This window comes from Anarhichas minor, unplaced genomic scaffold, assembly GCF_050575085.1.
Source record: "Anarhichas minor isolate MPS153535 unplaced genomic scaffold, ASM5057508v1 ptg000037l, whole genome shotgun sequence".
Classification (NCBI taxonomy): Eukaryota; Metazoa; Chordata; class Actinopteri; order Perciformes; family Anarhichadidae; genus Anarhichas; species Anarhichas minor.
The window spans coordinates 3,851,869-3,867,500 of record NW_027466483.1 but is presented as its reverse complement, the minus strand read 5'-3'; the positions used below and the strand labels follow the sequence as shown (position 1 = coordinate 3,867,500).

The 15,632-nt window shown below is 43.5% G+C and overlaps 1 protein-coding gene across 4 annotated transcripts in view; it reads left to right on the top strand.

The window, feature by feature from the left end:
• Nucleotides 1–15,632, top strand: part of daam2 (dishevelled associated activator of morphogenesis 2) — a 120,401-nt gene that overhangs the window by 56,582 nt on the left and 48,187 nt on the right. For all 4 annotated transcript variants that reach the window (XM_076106937.1, XM_076106940.1, XM_076106936.1 and 1 more), the window contains one exon: nucleotides 696–785. In XM_076106937.1, coding sequence (XP_075963052.1) covers nucleotides 696–785 — 90 coding nt within the window. The remainder of the gene's footprint in view (nucleotides 1–695; nucleotides 786–15,632) is intronic.

Genomic DNA, 15,632 nt, shown 5'->3' with positions numbered 1-15,632 from the left:
CCTATTTTTTTTTTTTGTGCTCCATTTACAGAACCACATCGCCCCCTTTTTCTTTTTCTCTCTTTCTGTCACCTTCATCCATCCCTCTCCTCCTCCCCTCCATCCCAAATGTATCCATCCCTTTTTTTTTCTAAAACTTTGCTTTTCCTCCCTGGCTGGCACACGGAGACTCATTTCCTGGCCTCATATGCATTTCAAAAGGTGCAGGAGGCTCCTTGTACCAAGCTGAAGAATTGAGCAGAGCAGCAGGGTGAATATTAAAACACCCCTCTTTGGTCTGCGGGGACCAGCTCTCGGTCAGTGGGAAGGTTGGACAATCAAGGTTCCCTGTATAAACTCGCCGCGCTGCGCCGCTTGTAGCCAACACCGACACCACACAGCTGGAGGCCCAGGTCGTATTGCCGGGCCCGCTGGAGGGAAGGGAGTTATAGGAGAACCAGGACTGCACGGGGCAGACTGTCAGAGCCTGCTGCAGTGAAATGAGAGGTTTTCTAAAGGGAGTTTTGTGCTTGGAAACACTCCCACATTTTTGTACACAGGGACCGCTGAATGACCGCTCCTCTTAGCTTTAATTGTTAAAATTTTTTGTTGACGAGCTGTATGTAAATGTGATGTAATCTAATCGCAAATTGAATTGTTTGTGCAATGGTTTGAAAATATTGTGTGGATAAAACAGCCTCCCCCTGTTGTTGCAGGATGAACTGGACCTGACGGATAAGAACAGGGAGGCCATGTTCGCGCTGCCCGATGAGAAGAAATGGCAGATCTACTGCAGCAAGAAGAAGGTGAGTCGGTCCCTACCGTGCTTTACTCTACATGCACTCTAATCTCTGGCTGGGCCTCAGTTGACAGGCTGCCTGAACCCACAGTTTAGAGCTGAACATACCATGGGAGCACTAGAACATTCTGGTCAGGCCTCTCTTTCACCCCTATCCCCTCGCAAAACATCTCTCGTTCTCTCCATACCCTTCAGCGTGTCTCTCCGCAGCAACTCCGGTCTCGCTTTGCGGTCAAATATCCAGCAGGAAATGACATTGTGCTCTTAGAAGAAGGGGGAATTCAGCCCCCCCCCCCCCCCCCCCCCCTCTCTCGCTCAATAGCAAATTGAGTAAATAGTCAATTACCCTCCCGTGTTTCTTTGCAAATTTGTTTTTTGGCTGAGGGTTAGGGTTGAGAGTACGGCGAGGATGGGACCCCTCCTTTCTCTTTCCATGGCATGCAGGCTCAGTGATATGATAGACTCTCTGACAACTGTTTTTAAAAAAAGGAATAAACTGTGTGTGTGTGTGTGTGTGTGTGTGTGTGTGTGTGTGTGTGTGTGTGTGTGTGTGTGTGTGTGTGTGTGTGTGTGTGTGTGTGTGTGTGTGTGTGTGTGTGTGTGTGTGTGTGTGTGTGTGTGTGTGTGTGTGTGTGTGTGTGTGTGTGTGTGTGTGTGTGTGTGTGTGTATAAACGTATAAACGTTTGTACTTGTATTCAGGCCAGTATTGAGGTACGAGGAAAAAGAAGAGCAGTGGAACTGCGGTGTGTTTCGAGGGATGTCAAGGCGATGATGGAAGCCAGAGCACCACACCAGTTTACAGTGAAATCCAATACGGGTCACAAATAATAAGGAGGATGTAATCTTTATTTATGATAACCCGCACAGTGTGCTGTTCCCTTTTGAATAAATTGCATAGTTTCAAAAGGGGATTGAATTGTTGGCAGAATGTGCATTTTGCACATGTGAACCCACGTAAAAGGCACAAGTTCAATATTACTCCAATATCAGTTATTCAGTATCTCACTGAAACAGACGTTTATGAGGACTCTTTGTGCTGTGGTTAGGAGGCAGTGGAAACCAAAATTTTGGCACCAGCCAGGGCATGTTGGAACCAAAATGGTTTGCAGTGCGCGCCTAAGCCGGGTTCAGAGGTAGCATATATTAGTTTGTCGTTCCTGCCCCATCTCTCCAAGTCAGACATCATTTCCTCTGCGAGGTTAAGGTGAAAAAAAAACAGCCCCGTGTCCAGGCCAGGAAACGGAGAACAAAACCCCGGGCTACCAGTGCACAGCGGAAGGCTGGAGCAAAAACCAAACAAACCCCTCATTCATGGATAGAGGTGGCGTAATGGAGAATGAACTGGTGTGCAATATCGGAAAAAATAACCTGCATGTCTGTGAGTGAATGCTGTCCTCACATGCACACGCCCACGCAGACTTGAACATGCATACGTAGGAAAAGACGCAGGTCATTCAGATGTTACATGCATACATACACACACACACACACACACACACACACACACACACAGAAGTGTGTATTCCTGAGAATTACAGCATGACAGTGATTTTGAATGAAGAGCAGAGGACAGCAGAACGTCCCTCAGCCGTTCCTGTTGGCGACAAACACTGGTTCCCTTTGTTTCCTCCAGCCTAGCGACGGCTCCAGTTGTTGTGGTTAGATAACTCTTTGGAGGGCATGACAAAGGGACAAACTAAATTTGTTCACCTGCAACACAAACACATTTACTGCAGACCACTCAGGCTTCACCAGCACCACTTCCTCACCGTCCAGAGAAAACCACTCATTCCAAATCTAATGATTTTTACCTTTTTACATGAACAGAAGAGCTAATAAAACTGCTTAACCCTCTTAAATCACAAACAGAGTTTTCAGTAGAACTACAAAGAGGGCTTGGTTTTACCCAGTAAGGCTTCCCCGCATCTTGGTAGCGGCGCTACAAGTAGCTGCGTTACTAGTTTAACTACATTTCTCAGTAGCTTGGTAGTGGCGTCACCGTTTTCTGAATCAAATAGTGCTTCAGTAGCTTTGCTCTTTTATTGATCAAGTATTGCGGAAAAGTCCAGACAAGCTAAATTTTTCTAAGCATTTCTGAGGCTGAGAGTAAGTGACACCACACGCGGACGTGTCTTTGTAGCCAACAGAAGCACTTTCTGTATAACAGTGACATCACGTACCAATCCTTGGACTGATGCCTATGACTTCTCTGCTGCAGGAAATACAGAGACGCCAGCTTGTGTTTACTTGATGGGGAAGATGGCAAAGGGTGAGGACGGAGAGGAATTAATACCAAGGGAGTCACCATGGCCGTATGTGTAGGCCTATGGCCACATACGCTGTTTAATTTAGGGATGCACCGATACTTATCGGGCCGATAATATTATCAATGTGGCTGACATATTCAATTCACTTGTTTGTATAATATATACATGTATACTTCAATTCTAATTCCTGTTCATTTTAAAGATTTTTGTTTTCCAAGTTGCTGGTGTACAATTAATTTGTTTAATAACGAATAACAATTCAGTAGATTTAAATCTATGTATTCATTTGTTAAATTTTGTTCCACGAAGTTAGGAATGTTTAAGTCAAGCCTGATGCAGCCCTACAAGTAAAATAATGATCCCAGTCACTTCCACACAGTGAGCCATACAACTTCAAGTATCAAATCGGTATTCTGTATCGGCCTAGGTATCAGCATCGGGATTGAATAAATTCGACCGATGCATCGTTTAATTATGTTAGTATGCTACACACATTGCAGAACACTGTACATTGGTGCAAGGCAGGTAGATATTGCTATGGTAGTAGGGTGCATGATTGTCCATGGATGTTAGAATTAAGTGATAGTAAATTGATAGTTGAATATGCAATAGGCATTATAATTTATTATTGATTTTTATTAAGTTGTGATATAATTTATATTAGGCCTACATGTATTTATATTATACATTTTTATATTGTGAGCATTGGCTTGAAATGAGGTGTGTTAATGTAGTGTAACTGGTAGCGTAGCACACTACACTTTCAAAGTTACCTTGCCCATCACTGTGTTTAACCATTGGGGCAAAAGAACCCAGTATCCATAAAAAGTTGTTATGGCTAACGCGCTAACAATGAGCTACTTATACAGACAGCGTAACATCATCGTCCAAATGGAGTTTGGTTTTTTGGCCACCTGATGAATGGAAGTCCAATAATACCTGGTTATTTTGCTAGCTAGTTGTAGACTTTCTTCTCCAGCTAGTTGCTAATTCTGTCCATCTACAGTGCGTTGCTGTGCAGGTAGAGCACAGTGGTTTTATCAGGGCTTGGTTACATTTAACGTTCCTGCTGTGCCAAAACAATGAGCCAAAAGAAGCTAAAAAGGCTTAAAAAGCTAAAAACTTAGCTGATACACAATCATTTGAGTCACTTTTAATGTAAAAATGAATTGATTAATGCAACTTTAACATTGATGTTCAATACAAAACAAATTAGCTAAATGCTCCAACATCAAAATTCTAATTTTTGTTTGTTTATCAAGCACTAGCTGGTCCAGTACAGTGTCTAGCTAGCAATGCTATCAGTCAGCAGCAGTGATGTAAGGGAATTAGTGTAAACATGGTCTCTGTGTACCATGACTAACTCGATCTTGTCCAGGGCTTCAGGCTTTACATAAGCTAACAGTATCTGCACCGCTGATCGCAGCCACCCAGTCAGCCTCAGCCACGGGTGTTGGATTATATATAGATATATATATATATATATATATAGATATAGATATATATAGATATATATCGATAGATATATATATATAGATATATATACACACACATATATATATATATATAGATATATAGATATATATCTATAGATATATATATATATATGTATCTGCACACATATGTATCTATATGTACATATATATATATATGTATACAGTGGGGAAAAAAAGTATTTAGTCAGCCACCAATTGTGCAAGTTCTCCCACTTAAAAAGATGAGAGAGGCCTGTAATTTCCATCATCATACCTCAACTATGAGAGACAAAATGAGAAAAAAAAATCCAGAAAATCACTGTCTGATTTTTAAAGAATTTATTTGCAAATTATGGTGGAAAATAAGTATTTGGTCAATAACAAAAGTTCATCTCAATACTTTGTTATATACCCTTTGTTGGCAATGACAGAGGTCAAACGTTTTCTGTAAGTCTTCACAAGCTTTTCACACACTGTTGCTGGTATTTTGGCCCATTCCTCCATGCAGATCTCTAGAGCAGTGATGTTTTGGGGCTGTCGCTGGGCAACACGGACTTTCAACTCCCTCCACAGATTTTCTATGGGGTTGAGATCTGGAGACTGGCTAGGCCACTCCAGGACCTTGAAATGCTTCTTACGAAGCCACTCCTTCGTTGCCGGGGCGGTGTGTTTGGGATCATTGTCATGCTGAAAGACCCAGCCACGTTTCATCTTCAATGCCCTTGCTGATGGAAGGAGGTTTCCACTCAAAATCTCACGATACATGGCCCCATTCATTCTTTCCTTTACACGGATCAGTCGTCCTGGTCCCCTTGCAGAAAAACAGCCCCAAAGCATGATGTTTCCACCCCCATGCTTCACAGTAGGTATGGTGTTCTTTGGATGCAACTCGGCATTCTTTCTCCTCCAAACACGACGAGTTGAGTTTTTACCAAAAAGTTCTATTTTGGTTTCATCTGACCATATGACATTCTCCCAATCCTCTTCTGGATCATCCAAATGCTCTCTAGCAAACTTCAGACAGGCCTGGACATGTACTGGCTTAAGCAGGGGGACACGTCTGGCACTGCAGGATTTGAGTCCCTGGCGGCGTAGTGTGTTACTGATGGTAGCCTTTGTTACTTTGGTCCCAGCTCTCTGCAGGTCATTCACTAGGTCCCCCCGTGTGGTTCTGGGATTTTTGTTCACCGTTCTTGTGATAATTTTGACCCCACGGGGTGAGATCTTGCGTGGAGCCCCAGATCGAGGGAGACTATCAGTGGTCTTGTATGTCTTCCATTTTCTAATAATTGCTCCCACAGTTGATTTCTTCACACCAAGCTGCTTACCTATTGCAGATTCAGTCTTCCCAGCCTGGTGCAGGTCTACAATTCTGTTTCTGGTGTCCTTTGACAGCTCTTTGGTCTTGGCCATAGTGGAGTTTGGAGTGTGACTGTTTGAGGTTGTGGACAGGTGTCTTTTATACTGATAACGAGTTCAAACAGTTGCCATTAATACAGGTAACGAGTGGAGGACAGAGGAGCCTCTTAAAGAAGAAGTTACAGGTCTGTGAGAGCCAGAAATCTTGCTTGTTTGTAGGTGACCAAATACTTATTTTACCGAGGAATTTACCAATTAATTCATTAAAAATCCTACAATGTGATTCTTTCCCCCCATTCTGTCTCTCATAGTTGAAGTGTACCTATGATGAAAATTACAGGCATCTCTCATCTTTTTAAGTGGGAGAACTTGCACAATTGGTGGCTGACTAAATACTTGTTTTCCCCACTGTATATATATATATATATATATGTGTGTGTGTGTGTGTGTGTGTGTAAAAAAGAGTGGACTTCATTCTTGGTAAGCGTGAGAAAGACGGCATGGCTTATACACATGTTTAGTAAATCAGAGGTGGCATGAGTGAATCTCTGTATGAGTATATTGCATCCCTGCGTGTGTTTCTGTAGGTGTGTGTGTGTGTATATACTCTTTTATTGTTGGGCTTATTTCAAGCCTGACTCACGTCCAGCAGCCCCCAGGTAGATAACATGATGTTACAGCTAATAGCTCCTGATAATCATTCAGTGCTGGAAGCCAAGCAGGGTCTCCTGACTCCCATTAGTATTGCTGCGCTGACACACACATTCACACACACACACGCACACACACGCACACACACACACCAGGAATACCAGCACTCTCTAAATGTCCCTAAAAAGAAGGATTTCTGTATAATATCTGCGTCGCTGTCTAGAAAGCATCCAAATGCTTGCTATCCTTTTATCTGAGATGCTTTGATGCCGTTACTTACCATGCGCTGGCCGCCGGCACCACATGCACCCACACATTGCCCTCTCCTAACGTGTCTTCAATTATCACCTGCATGCGCCTTACCCCCATCGCTGAAGCTAACGTGACCCCAAGGCAAATATTTCTGCCTGAGCATGTGCTAAAACGTGTGTAATGTTAGCTACCTGTAATAGGCGGGCGAGCGTTACATAATCTTCCAGAATTCAATATCTTGTCCATTTCCTGCCTCTGGAGGTGAGACTTTATATCCCGGCTTCCATAGATAAATATTCAACGCAGAGAGATTGGTTCCTTGGAATGTCGGACAATCCCCCTGGTTGCGCTGACGGGAACATGTTGTGGTGACAGCTGGAGCAGAGAGTAGGGAAAAAGTATGCTTTTATATATACAGTTGTGTGAAAAAGTGTTTGCCCCCTTCCTGATTTCTTATTTTTGTCACACTTAAATGTTTCAGATCATCAAACAAATTTAAATATTAGACAAAGATAACAAAGATAAAGACAAGTAAACACAAAATGCAGTTTTTAAATGAAGGTTTTTATTATTAAGGAAAAAAAAAAATCCAAACCTACATGGCCCTGTGTGAAAAAGTGATTGCCCCCTAAACCTAATAACTGGTTGGGCCACCCTTAGCAGCAACAACTGCAATCAAGCGTTTGCGATAACTGGCAATGAGTCTTTTACAGCGCTGTAGAGGAATTTTGGCCCACTCATCTTTGCAGAATTGTTGTAATTCAGCCACATTGGAGGGTTTTCGAACATGAACCGCCTTTTTAAGGTCATGCCACATCATCTCAATCGGATTCAGGTCGGGACTTTGACTAGGCCACTCCAAAGTCTTCATTTTGTTTTTCTTAAGCCATTCAGAGGTGGACTTGCTGGTGTGTTTTGGATCATTGTCCTGCTGCAGAACCCAAGTGCGCTTCAGCTTGAGGTCACGAACAGATGGCCGGACATTCTCCTTCAGGATTTTTTGGTAGACAGCAGAATTCATGGTTCCATTTACCACAGCAAGTCTTCCAGGTCCTGAAGCAGCAAAACAGCCCCAGACCATCACACTACCACCACCATATTTTACTGTTGGTATGATGTTCCTTTTCTGAAATGCCGTGTTACTTTTACGCCAGATGTAATGGGATATACACCTTCCAAAAAGTTCAACTTTTGTCTCGTCAGTCCACAGAGTATTTTCCCAAAAGTCTTGGGGATCATCAAGATGTTTTCTGGCAAAACTGAGACGAGCCTTTATGTTCTTTTTGCTCAGCAGTGGTTTTCGTCTTGGAACTCTGCCATGCAGGCCATTTTTGCCCAGTCTCTTTCTTATGGTGGAGTCATGAACACTGACCTTAATTGAGGCAAGTGAGGCCTGCAGTTCTTTGGATGTTGTTCTGGGGGCTTTTGTGACCTCTTGGATGAGTCGTCGCTGCGCTCTTGGGGTAATTTTGGTCGGCCGGCCACTCCTGGGAAGGTTCACCACTGTTCCATGTTTTCGCCATTTGTGGATAATGGCTTTCACTGTGGTTTGCTGGAGTCCCAAAGCTTTAGAAATGGCTTTGTAACCTTTTCCAGACTGATAGATCTCAATTACTTTGTTTCTCATTTGTTCCTGAATTTCTTTGGATCGCAGCATGATGTCTAGCTTTTGAGGATCTTTTGGTCTACCTCACTTTGTCAGGCAGGTCCTATTTAAGTGATTTCTTGATTGAGAACAGGTGTGGCAGTAATCAGGCCTGGGTGTGGCTAGAGAAATTTAACTCAGCTTTCCAAAGATGTGATAAACCACAGTTAATTTATGTTTTAACGGGGGGGCAATCACTTTTTCACACAGGGCCATGTAGGTTTGGATTTTTTTTCCCCTTAATAATAAAAACCTTCATTTAAAAACTGCATTTTGTGTTTACTTGTGTTATCTTTGTCTAATATTTAAATTTGTTTGATGATCTGAAACATTTAAGTGTGACAAACATGCAAAAAAATAAGAAATCAGGAAGGGGGCAAACACTTTTTCACACAACTGTATGTATGTATATACATACATAAGGGGAGACACTACAGGTGAAGATAAAGCCAGGTTCAAGCATCTTGGTTCATTTTGTTGACATATTAGAGTCAAAGGATTTTACAGAGGGAATTTTGGATACCTCTTAATAAATACTGTTAACACACATTAAAAAGAAAACATTTTACTTTAGGAATACAATGTTGTAAAAATAAGGAGAATGATGTTTGAACAATCCCCTCTGTAAAAACCTTCAGAATATAGATTTGAACTGGAAAGTTTGGGGAATGTAACACCTACCGAAGTGGAGATTTCTGCAACAGTCTGAGACAAAACTTATTTTGAGAAAACTGCTAATAACGATAATAACTGTAAAATTACTGGTGAAAGGATAAAAAATGCGGCAGCTTGTGGCATGGTATTATTCCTCTTTACCTCCCTCCCTTGCTCTTGCTAGTCTTTTAGAATTGAGCGATATGTTTTCTAGAAGTCCAGAAGCAGTTTCTGAAACCTTGACTTGAAATGTGCATAGGTTTCTTTACAGTCTGTGAGCTCAATCATCTTTGTCAGTCAAACCATTTTAAGGAGGTTTGAAATCTTCAAGACGGCCTTTTGCGTTGATGCCGGGGGAGCCAAAATATGTAATTTCATCTGCTCTTTCAACAGGTGCCTCTGCGAACGCAACAGGCTGCCAAACGCACGGGGAAATATTCTTGAACCTCTGCTTTAGTGGAGTACTTGGCTCCTCTGAGAACAGATGGTTGTAACAAAGAGGAACACCTTGCAGAAATAATACCCGATACACTGCTGGGGATTCCTGTCCTCTTTTTGCCTGCCGCAACCTGGATTGTAAATCATATTTAACGTCACCAGACATGAGGAATGTATGTTGTAGTGCAAGTGTGTAATTGCTGTAATAGAATGACGGGGTTGACCTTAAACTGTCGCAGCGAGGCACGCGACTGGAATGTGGATTGAGGGCCATGAGCAGAGGAGCACATACATTTTTATATATACATGTATATAAAGTATATATGGAGTGCTTTCACACTAGTGTGTACACTCCATTCACATCAAAGGCCTGCTGTTGGAAACAGGCTCCACTCATTGGAGTCTGACTTCTTTACACGCCATTTTTAATACCAGTCATCATCTGTGATTAACTCCCCGAAATGGTTTGATCAGGAAAGCAGCACGCAAGAACAGCCTTCACATCGCTTCACCCTTTTTTCCGAAAATCTCATTAAAACTGCGAATATTCGTGTAGCTCGTGTTGAAATAGTTTTTTTTAATTCCTCCTAAAACGAGAAGAAAATTGCAGCACTTTACTCGGGCTCGTGAAACTGCCAGAGTAAATGCTGTGCTGGACTCGACATGTTTTTGAGGGCATGTCGGCGGCTGTAATTGGGCTGAAGGGCCAGAGAGAGGCGGTTAACTTGTTAATCTCAGCGTCAGGATCTGTCTGCCATCGCGTGCCGAGCACGTCAGCAGTATAGTGGAAGCGACGGCAGGCTTGAAAACACAAGCTGAGTAGTACAGTGAGTTCTATTGTTTTTGTTTTCTCTGGTTGTTTTAGCTCTTGAGCTTAAATGCTGGCAAGGGCCACAGCTTCATACTCCAACCCAGAACAAGCTGTGTGGTGGAGCTGCTTGAGTGCATACGATTCACAAATAAGTAGATCTGCTGTTTCTGCAGCTCATTTTGTATGTCCAGAAGTTTAATAGTGGTCATGATAAGAGGGTTTTATGTCAAAGGACAATTAATGGAGTTTGTCTGACTTAATCAACACTACATGTCATTTGCTTTCAGCTGTGTTGAACCACCATACAAGTATTGAAGCAACATATTAGAAATTAAGGGATTTGGGTGGCATAGATTTTTGAGTTTCTATATCAAGATGGAACACAGAGAAGATTGATGAACTCTTGCTGCAGCACGTTGTAGTGAATGAAGTGGTTGCACTTGTTATGTAAGCAGTCAGAGAGCTTACTTTGCCCCTGATGGCAATCGACTATCACAGAAATAATCTGTTGTTCTAGCAACATTTATAATGTGTTTATCATTCTAAGCAGATCTTCTGCCATGGGATGTGTTGTTTCTCATATCATGGTCTGACATAGAGTAATAATAATAATAATGTAGCGTCCAAATCTTTAGCAGAATGTAAACCTTAAGTTGACGCGTGTTTCTGGTCCTTAGCACATAGCTCACACCGACGCCGCTCGTAGATGAAAGCAATACGTGTTTTATTGATCCAATTTCCTTCGTACAAGTCAGTCAAACAACTTCCTTTCTTCCTAAAAGTACGCTGATTACTTGGACATACTTTAAGTATCCACAGGTTATCCACAACTTAATCCGCGTACATCGTTCCATATAACACGTTTCATAACACGGTTCATAACACGTTCGGAAAACTGTGCGGCTCCATACTGCTTCAGATATTACTCACAACTGTCAGTAACTGTCGCAAAGTGACCTTAAAGTGACGGCAGTCTGTCACTTACATGTATTCCTTACTATAACTAATTATAACGACATCCTTGTAACATTCAAAGTAGAAACAGATGTGATTAAAGTTAAACATGTAAATACAAGTGAATATTTAACATCACATTGAATTTGGCTCTTACAAATAATAATACATAAATTTTATATAGCGCTTTTCAAAATACCCAAAGATGCTTTACAGGGCAGAGACAAACGGAACAAACAAACAAAAAAAAGAAGAAAAAAGAAAGACAGAGGAGCAAAGAAAACAAACAAACAGAACATTTTGGTAAAAAAAAAGAATAACTGGAGAAGCTGTGCGGAATGGGTCATGTAATGGAGGGTAGGGTGCATAGGTTAGCAGGTGAAGGTGGGTTTTGAGTGCTTGTTTGAATAATGATAGGGAGGGAGCCTCACGGATGTGGATGGGGAGGGCGTTCCAGAGGGGAGGTGCAGCAGCTGAGAAGGCCCTGTCACCCCAGGTCCGGTGCTTGGTCCTGATGGTCTTCAGAGTGTTTGCACCGGCGGACCTGAGGCAACGGGTTGGGGCGTGGAGGGGGAGGATGTCTGAAAGGTAGGGAGGGGCCAGGTTGTTTAGGGCTTTGTAGGTGGTGAGTAATATTTTAAAGTTTATTCTGTATTTGACCGGGAGCCAGTGGAGGTTGCGAAGGACCGGGGTGATGTGTTCATAGCGGCGGGTGGAAGTGAGCAGTCGAGCGGCAGAGTTCTGAACATATTGGAGTTTATTGAGGATTTTGTTTGGAGAACTATAGAGGATGCTGTTGTAGTAGTCGAGTCTGGAGGTTATGAGGGCATGGATGAGAATTTCGGTGGTGGCAGAGGACAGGGAGGGTCGGAGGAGTGCAATGTTCCTGAGGTGAAAGAAGGCAGTTTTGGTGATGTGGTTGGCATGGGGTAGGAAAGAGAGGGTGGGGTCGAGGATGATACCGAGGTTGCGGACTTGGGTGGAGGGGGTGACGATGGAGACATCAATGTTGAGGGAGAAGGGCTGGGCTGAGCGGGTGAGGGAGTTAGGGCCGATGATGAGTATTTCAGATTTGTTGCAGTTGAGTTTGAGAAAGTTCTGTTGCATCCATGATTTTATATCAGTGAGACAGGTGGTGAGAGTGGAGTGGGTGACGGAGGTGATGGTCTTGGAGGAGAAGTAGAGTTGGGTGTCGTCAGCGTAGCAGTGGAAGTTGAGACCATGACGACGGATGATTTGTCCAAGGGGAAGGATGTAAATGATGAAGAGGAGGGGACCAAGCACGGAACCTTCGGGGACACCGTGGGTGACTGGGGAGGTAGAGGATTTACAGTTGCTTATTGCAATGAATTAATGTCGGTCTGAGAGATATGAGGTGAACCAGGAGAGGGCAGTGCCAGTTATGCCAAGGGAGTACTGGAGACGTGAGAGGAGGATGGAGTGGTTGATAGTGTTGAAGGCGGCGCTGAGGTCAAGGAGGATGAGGATGGTGAGGAAGCCAGAGTCAGCAGAGAGAAGTTTGTCATTTGTGATTTTCAGTAGGGCGGTTTCTGTGCTGTGTTTTGAACGGAAGCCGGATTGGAAGGGTTCGTAGAGATTATGGAGATTGAGGTGGGACTTGAGTTGTGATGCAACAGCTCTCTCAAGGACTTTGGACAGGTAGGAGAGGATGGAGATGGGCCGGTAGTTGTTGGGGATGTCGGGGTCAAGACCAGGTTTTTTCAGCACGGGGGTGACAGCAGCGATCTTGAGTGTGGGGGGTATGAGACCAGAAGACAGTGAGGAGTTGATGATGTTGGTGATGAGACGGGAGAGTGAGGGGAGGCAGGCCTTGACTAAGGAAGAGGGGAGGGGGTCAAGGGCACAGGTGGAGGTCTTCATGCTGGAGAGTATGGAGGAGAGGTCCATTTCAGTGATTGAACTGAAGGATGAGAGTGAGTTGCTTGGAAGTAGGGGAGAGTCATGTTGAGGGCTTGGGGGGGTGGTAGAGGGGGGGGGGGGGGGGGGAGGGGGCTGCGAGCTGGTTGTGTATTGCAATGATTTTGTCGTTGAAGAAGGATAGAAATGAGTTGCATTTGCTGGTGGTGAAGGAGGTGGAGATGGTGTCCATGGGCTTGAGGAGTTTGTGGATGGCGGAGAAAAGCGTTTTGGGGTTGTTGGAGCCAGATTGGATGATGGAGGAGTAGTGAGAGGAGCGAGCGGTGTTCAGGGCATCTTTATATTGTTGTTGGTGGAGTTTGAAGGCATCAAGGTGAACAGTAAGTCCAGTTTTGTTGGCAAGACGTTCCAGTTGACGGCCCTGCACTTTGAGGAGGCGAAGTCGGTCAGTGTACCAGGGGGCGGAGTGGGTGAAGGAGATGAGTTTGGATTTTTTGGGGGCGATGACGTCAAGACAGGAGGAGAGTGCATCATTATAGTACTTGACCAGGGCAGTGGGGGAGGCAGTCGAAATAGGGGCAGAGACAGTGGCAGCCAAGGTGGAGGAGAGCGAGTGGATGTTGAGTTGATAGATCCAGCTACCTATCCTCCCCTACAGCTTGATGCAGCAGGTGTTATTAGCTTCATGGAGGAAGGGGATCTGAACCTCTCTAATGTCAGTGTGTGTCTGTGATATGGCAGTAGCACTCAAATATTTGGAGCTACCGAGTTTATTGTAACTTTTTGGGAGACTAAAATATGTCTTATTCAGCGTTCTGTTGTACTTAGCTTCACCCTCTCGTGTCATTTCTGGTTGCAAAAAACCAAGATGGCGACGGCCAAAATGTTCAGACTCAAGGCTTCAGAACCAAAGTCCACAGGCCATTGGGGGACGTCGCAGTGACTACGTCCACTTCGTTTATACAGTCTATGGTCATGGCCCTGCCTTCAGACCACATTTTAGAAAAAAAAAATACTTTTTTTAAAGTTCCTCTTAATTTTTGGATCAAGCCAAATTGTTGACATATGTTGGGATTTAAATGTGACAAATAATTCTTCCCTTATCTTACAAAATTATGCAATTTTTTTGTGAATGGGGCATCCTGTCACTTTCTAATATTTTCTGATATCTGATGTGCACACAGTAACAAAAACAACAACCATGCCGCACCACAGCTCTAACCCCGGGCTAAACAAGACCAGATGTGAGCAAGGAACATGGTCTCTTTATTCCCCCGTGCCGTGGGTTTGCTCGTGGGGCAGGACAAATTGATCTCAGAGAGCTATTTGAAAACTATTGTGGAGTGCACTTTGTTCCTCAAGGCAATTCTTCTTTCTCTCCCGCTCTCTCTTTTTCTTGCTCCATGTAGTAAAAGCTAAGACAAGTGAATACTCCGAGATGTTGTGACCCAGTTATTGAGGACTGGACTGCCTGATCCATTTAGTCCTCATGTGGATGCTGACGTGTGCAGCTAAGGTAGAAAGTGGAAAGATGAAACTAGAGTGAGTGTGATGTAGAAACAAGTCCAACAGTCAAAGCCCTACAAGCTGCCTTGCTTTGTTCATCACAGCTCATCAAGGTTTTGGAGAAAAATTGACAGCTCACTACTGATCTCACTACTCTTGTCATACCTTACCTGTAGTGAGGTTGAAAGTATAAAGATTGTCAACAACATGAGTAGAAAAGTTCCAAAGTTTCTGAAATGAAGAAGGGTTAATCGTCTGTAGAGCGTAGGGTTTTTCTGTAAATTCCGCAGTTGTCTGCCCCGAAAGATTTTGATATTTGCCGCACATAGGTGAAACGTTTGTCCGGATGGTGCCTCTCGTGGAAAAGATCAGCTTGCTGGATTACTTATTCTTAAGGTACTTTTGAGCATATCTCTGGTAATTGCAAGATTAACAGTGGTGCTTTTGTTTTGTTTCTTGTTGAGAAACTCAGATCTTTGGATTAAATCAACAAACCGCTTACTCTACAAAATCTTTTATCAGTGTTTGGCGACTGAGAATTTCATTGGTCGTGGACAGCCCTAATATCTTGTCATGGAGGAGTCACTTTTGACCTGATGGTCAGCGCTACGGGAAAAGTAGTTTTGTTGGATTGCTCCAGGAAACGTCAAGGCATCACCATAATCATTACGACTCATGATCCGAGGTAGATCTCTGAAAAGCCCTCCGCATTGCTCAAGGAGTGCTTTATTAATCCCTCATTCACTTTATACACTCTGCTGTTAAAAACACTCACACGCATGCACACACAGGACTAGGGGTGGGACTGTGTAGGATTTTAGCACGGGTCGCGAACAAGCAGTTGGGGGTGTCGTTGCCTTACTTAAAGGCACCTTGGCAGTGTGGTAGGCAGGATTACAAAAGTGGACCAAATCTTGCCACATATCTAGCTTGCTACATAGTTACATTAATGGAACGATATGA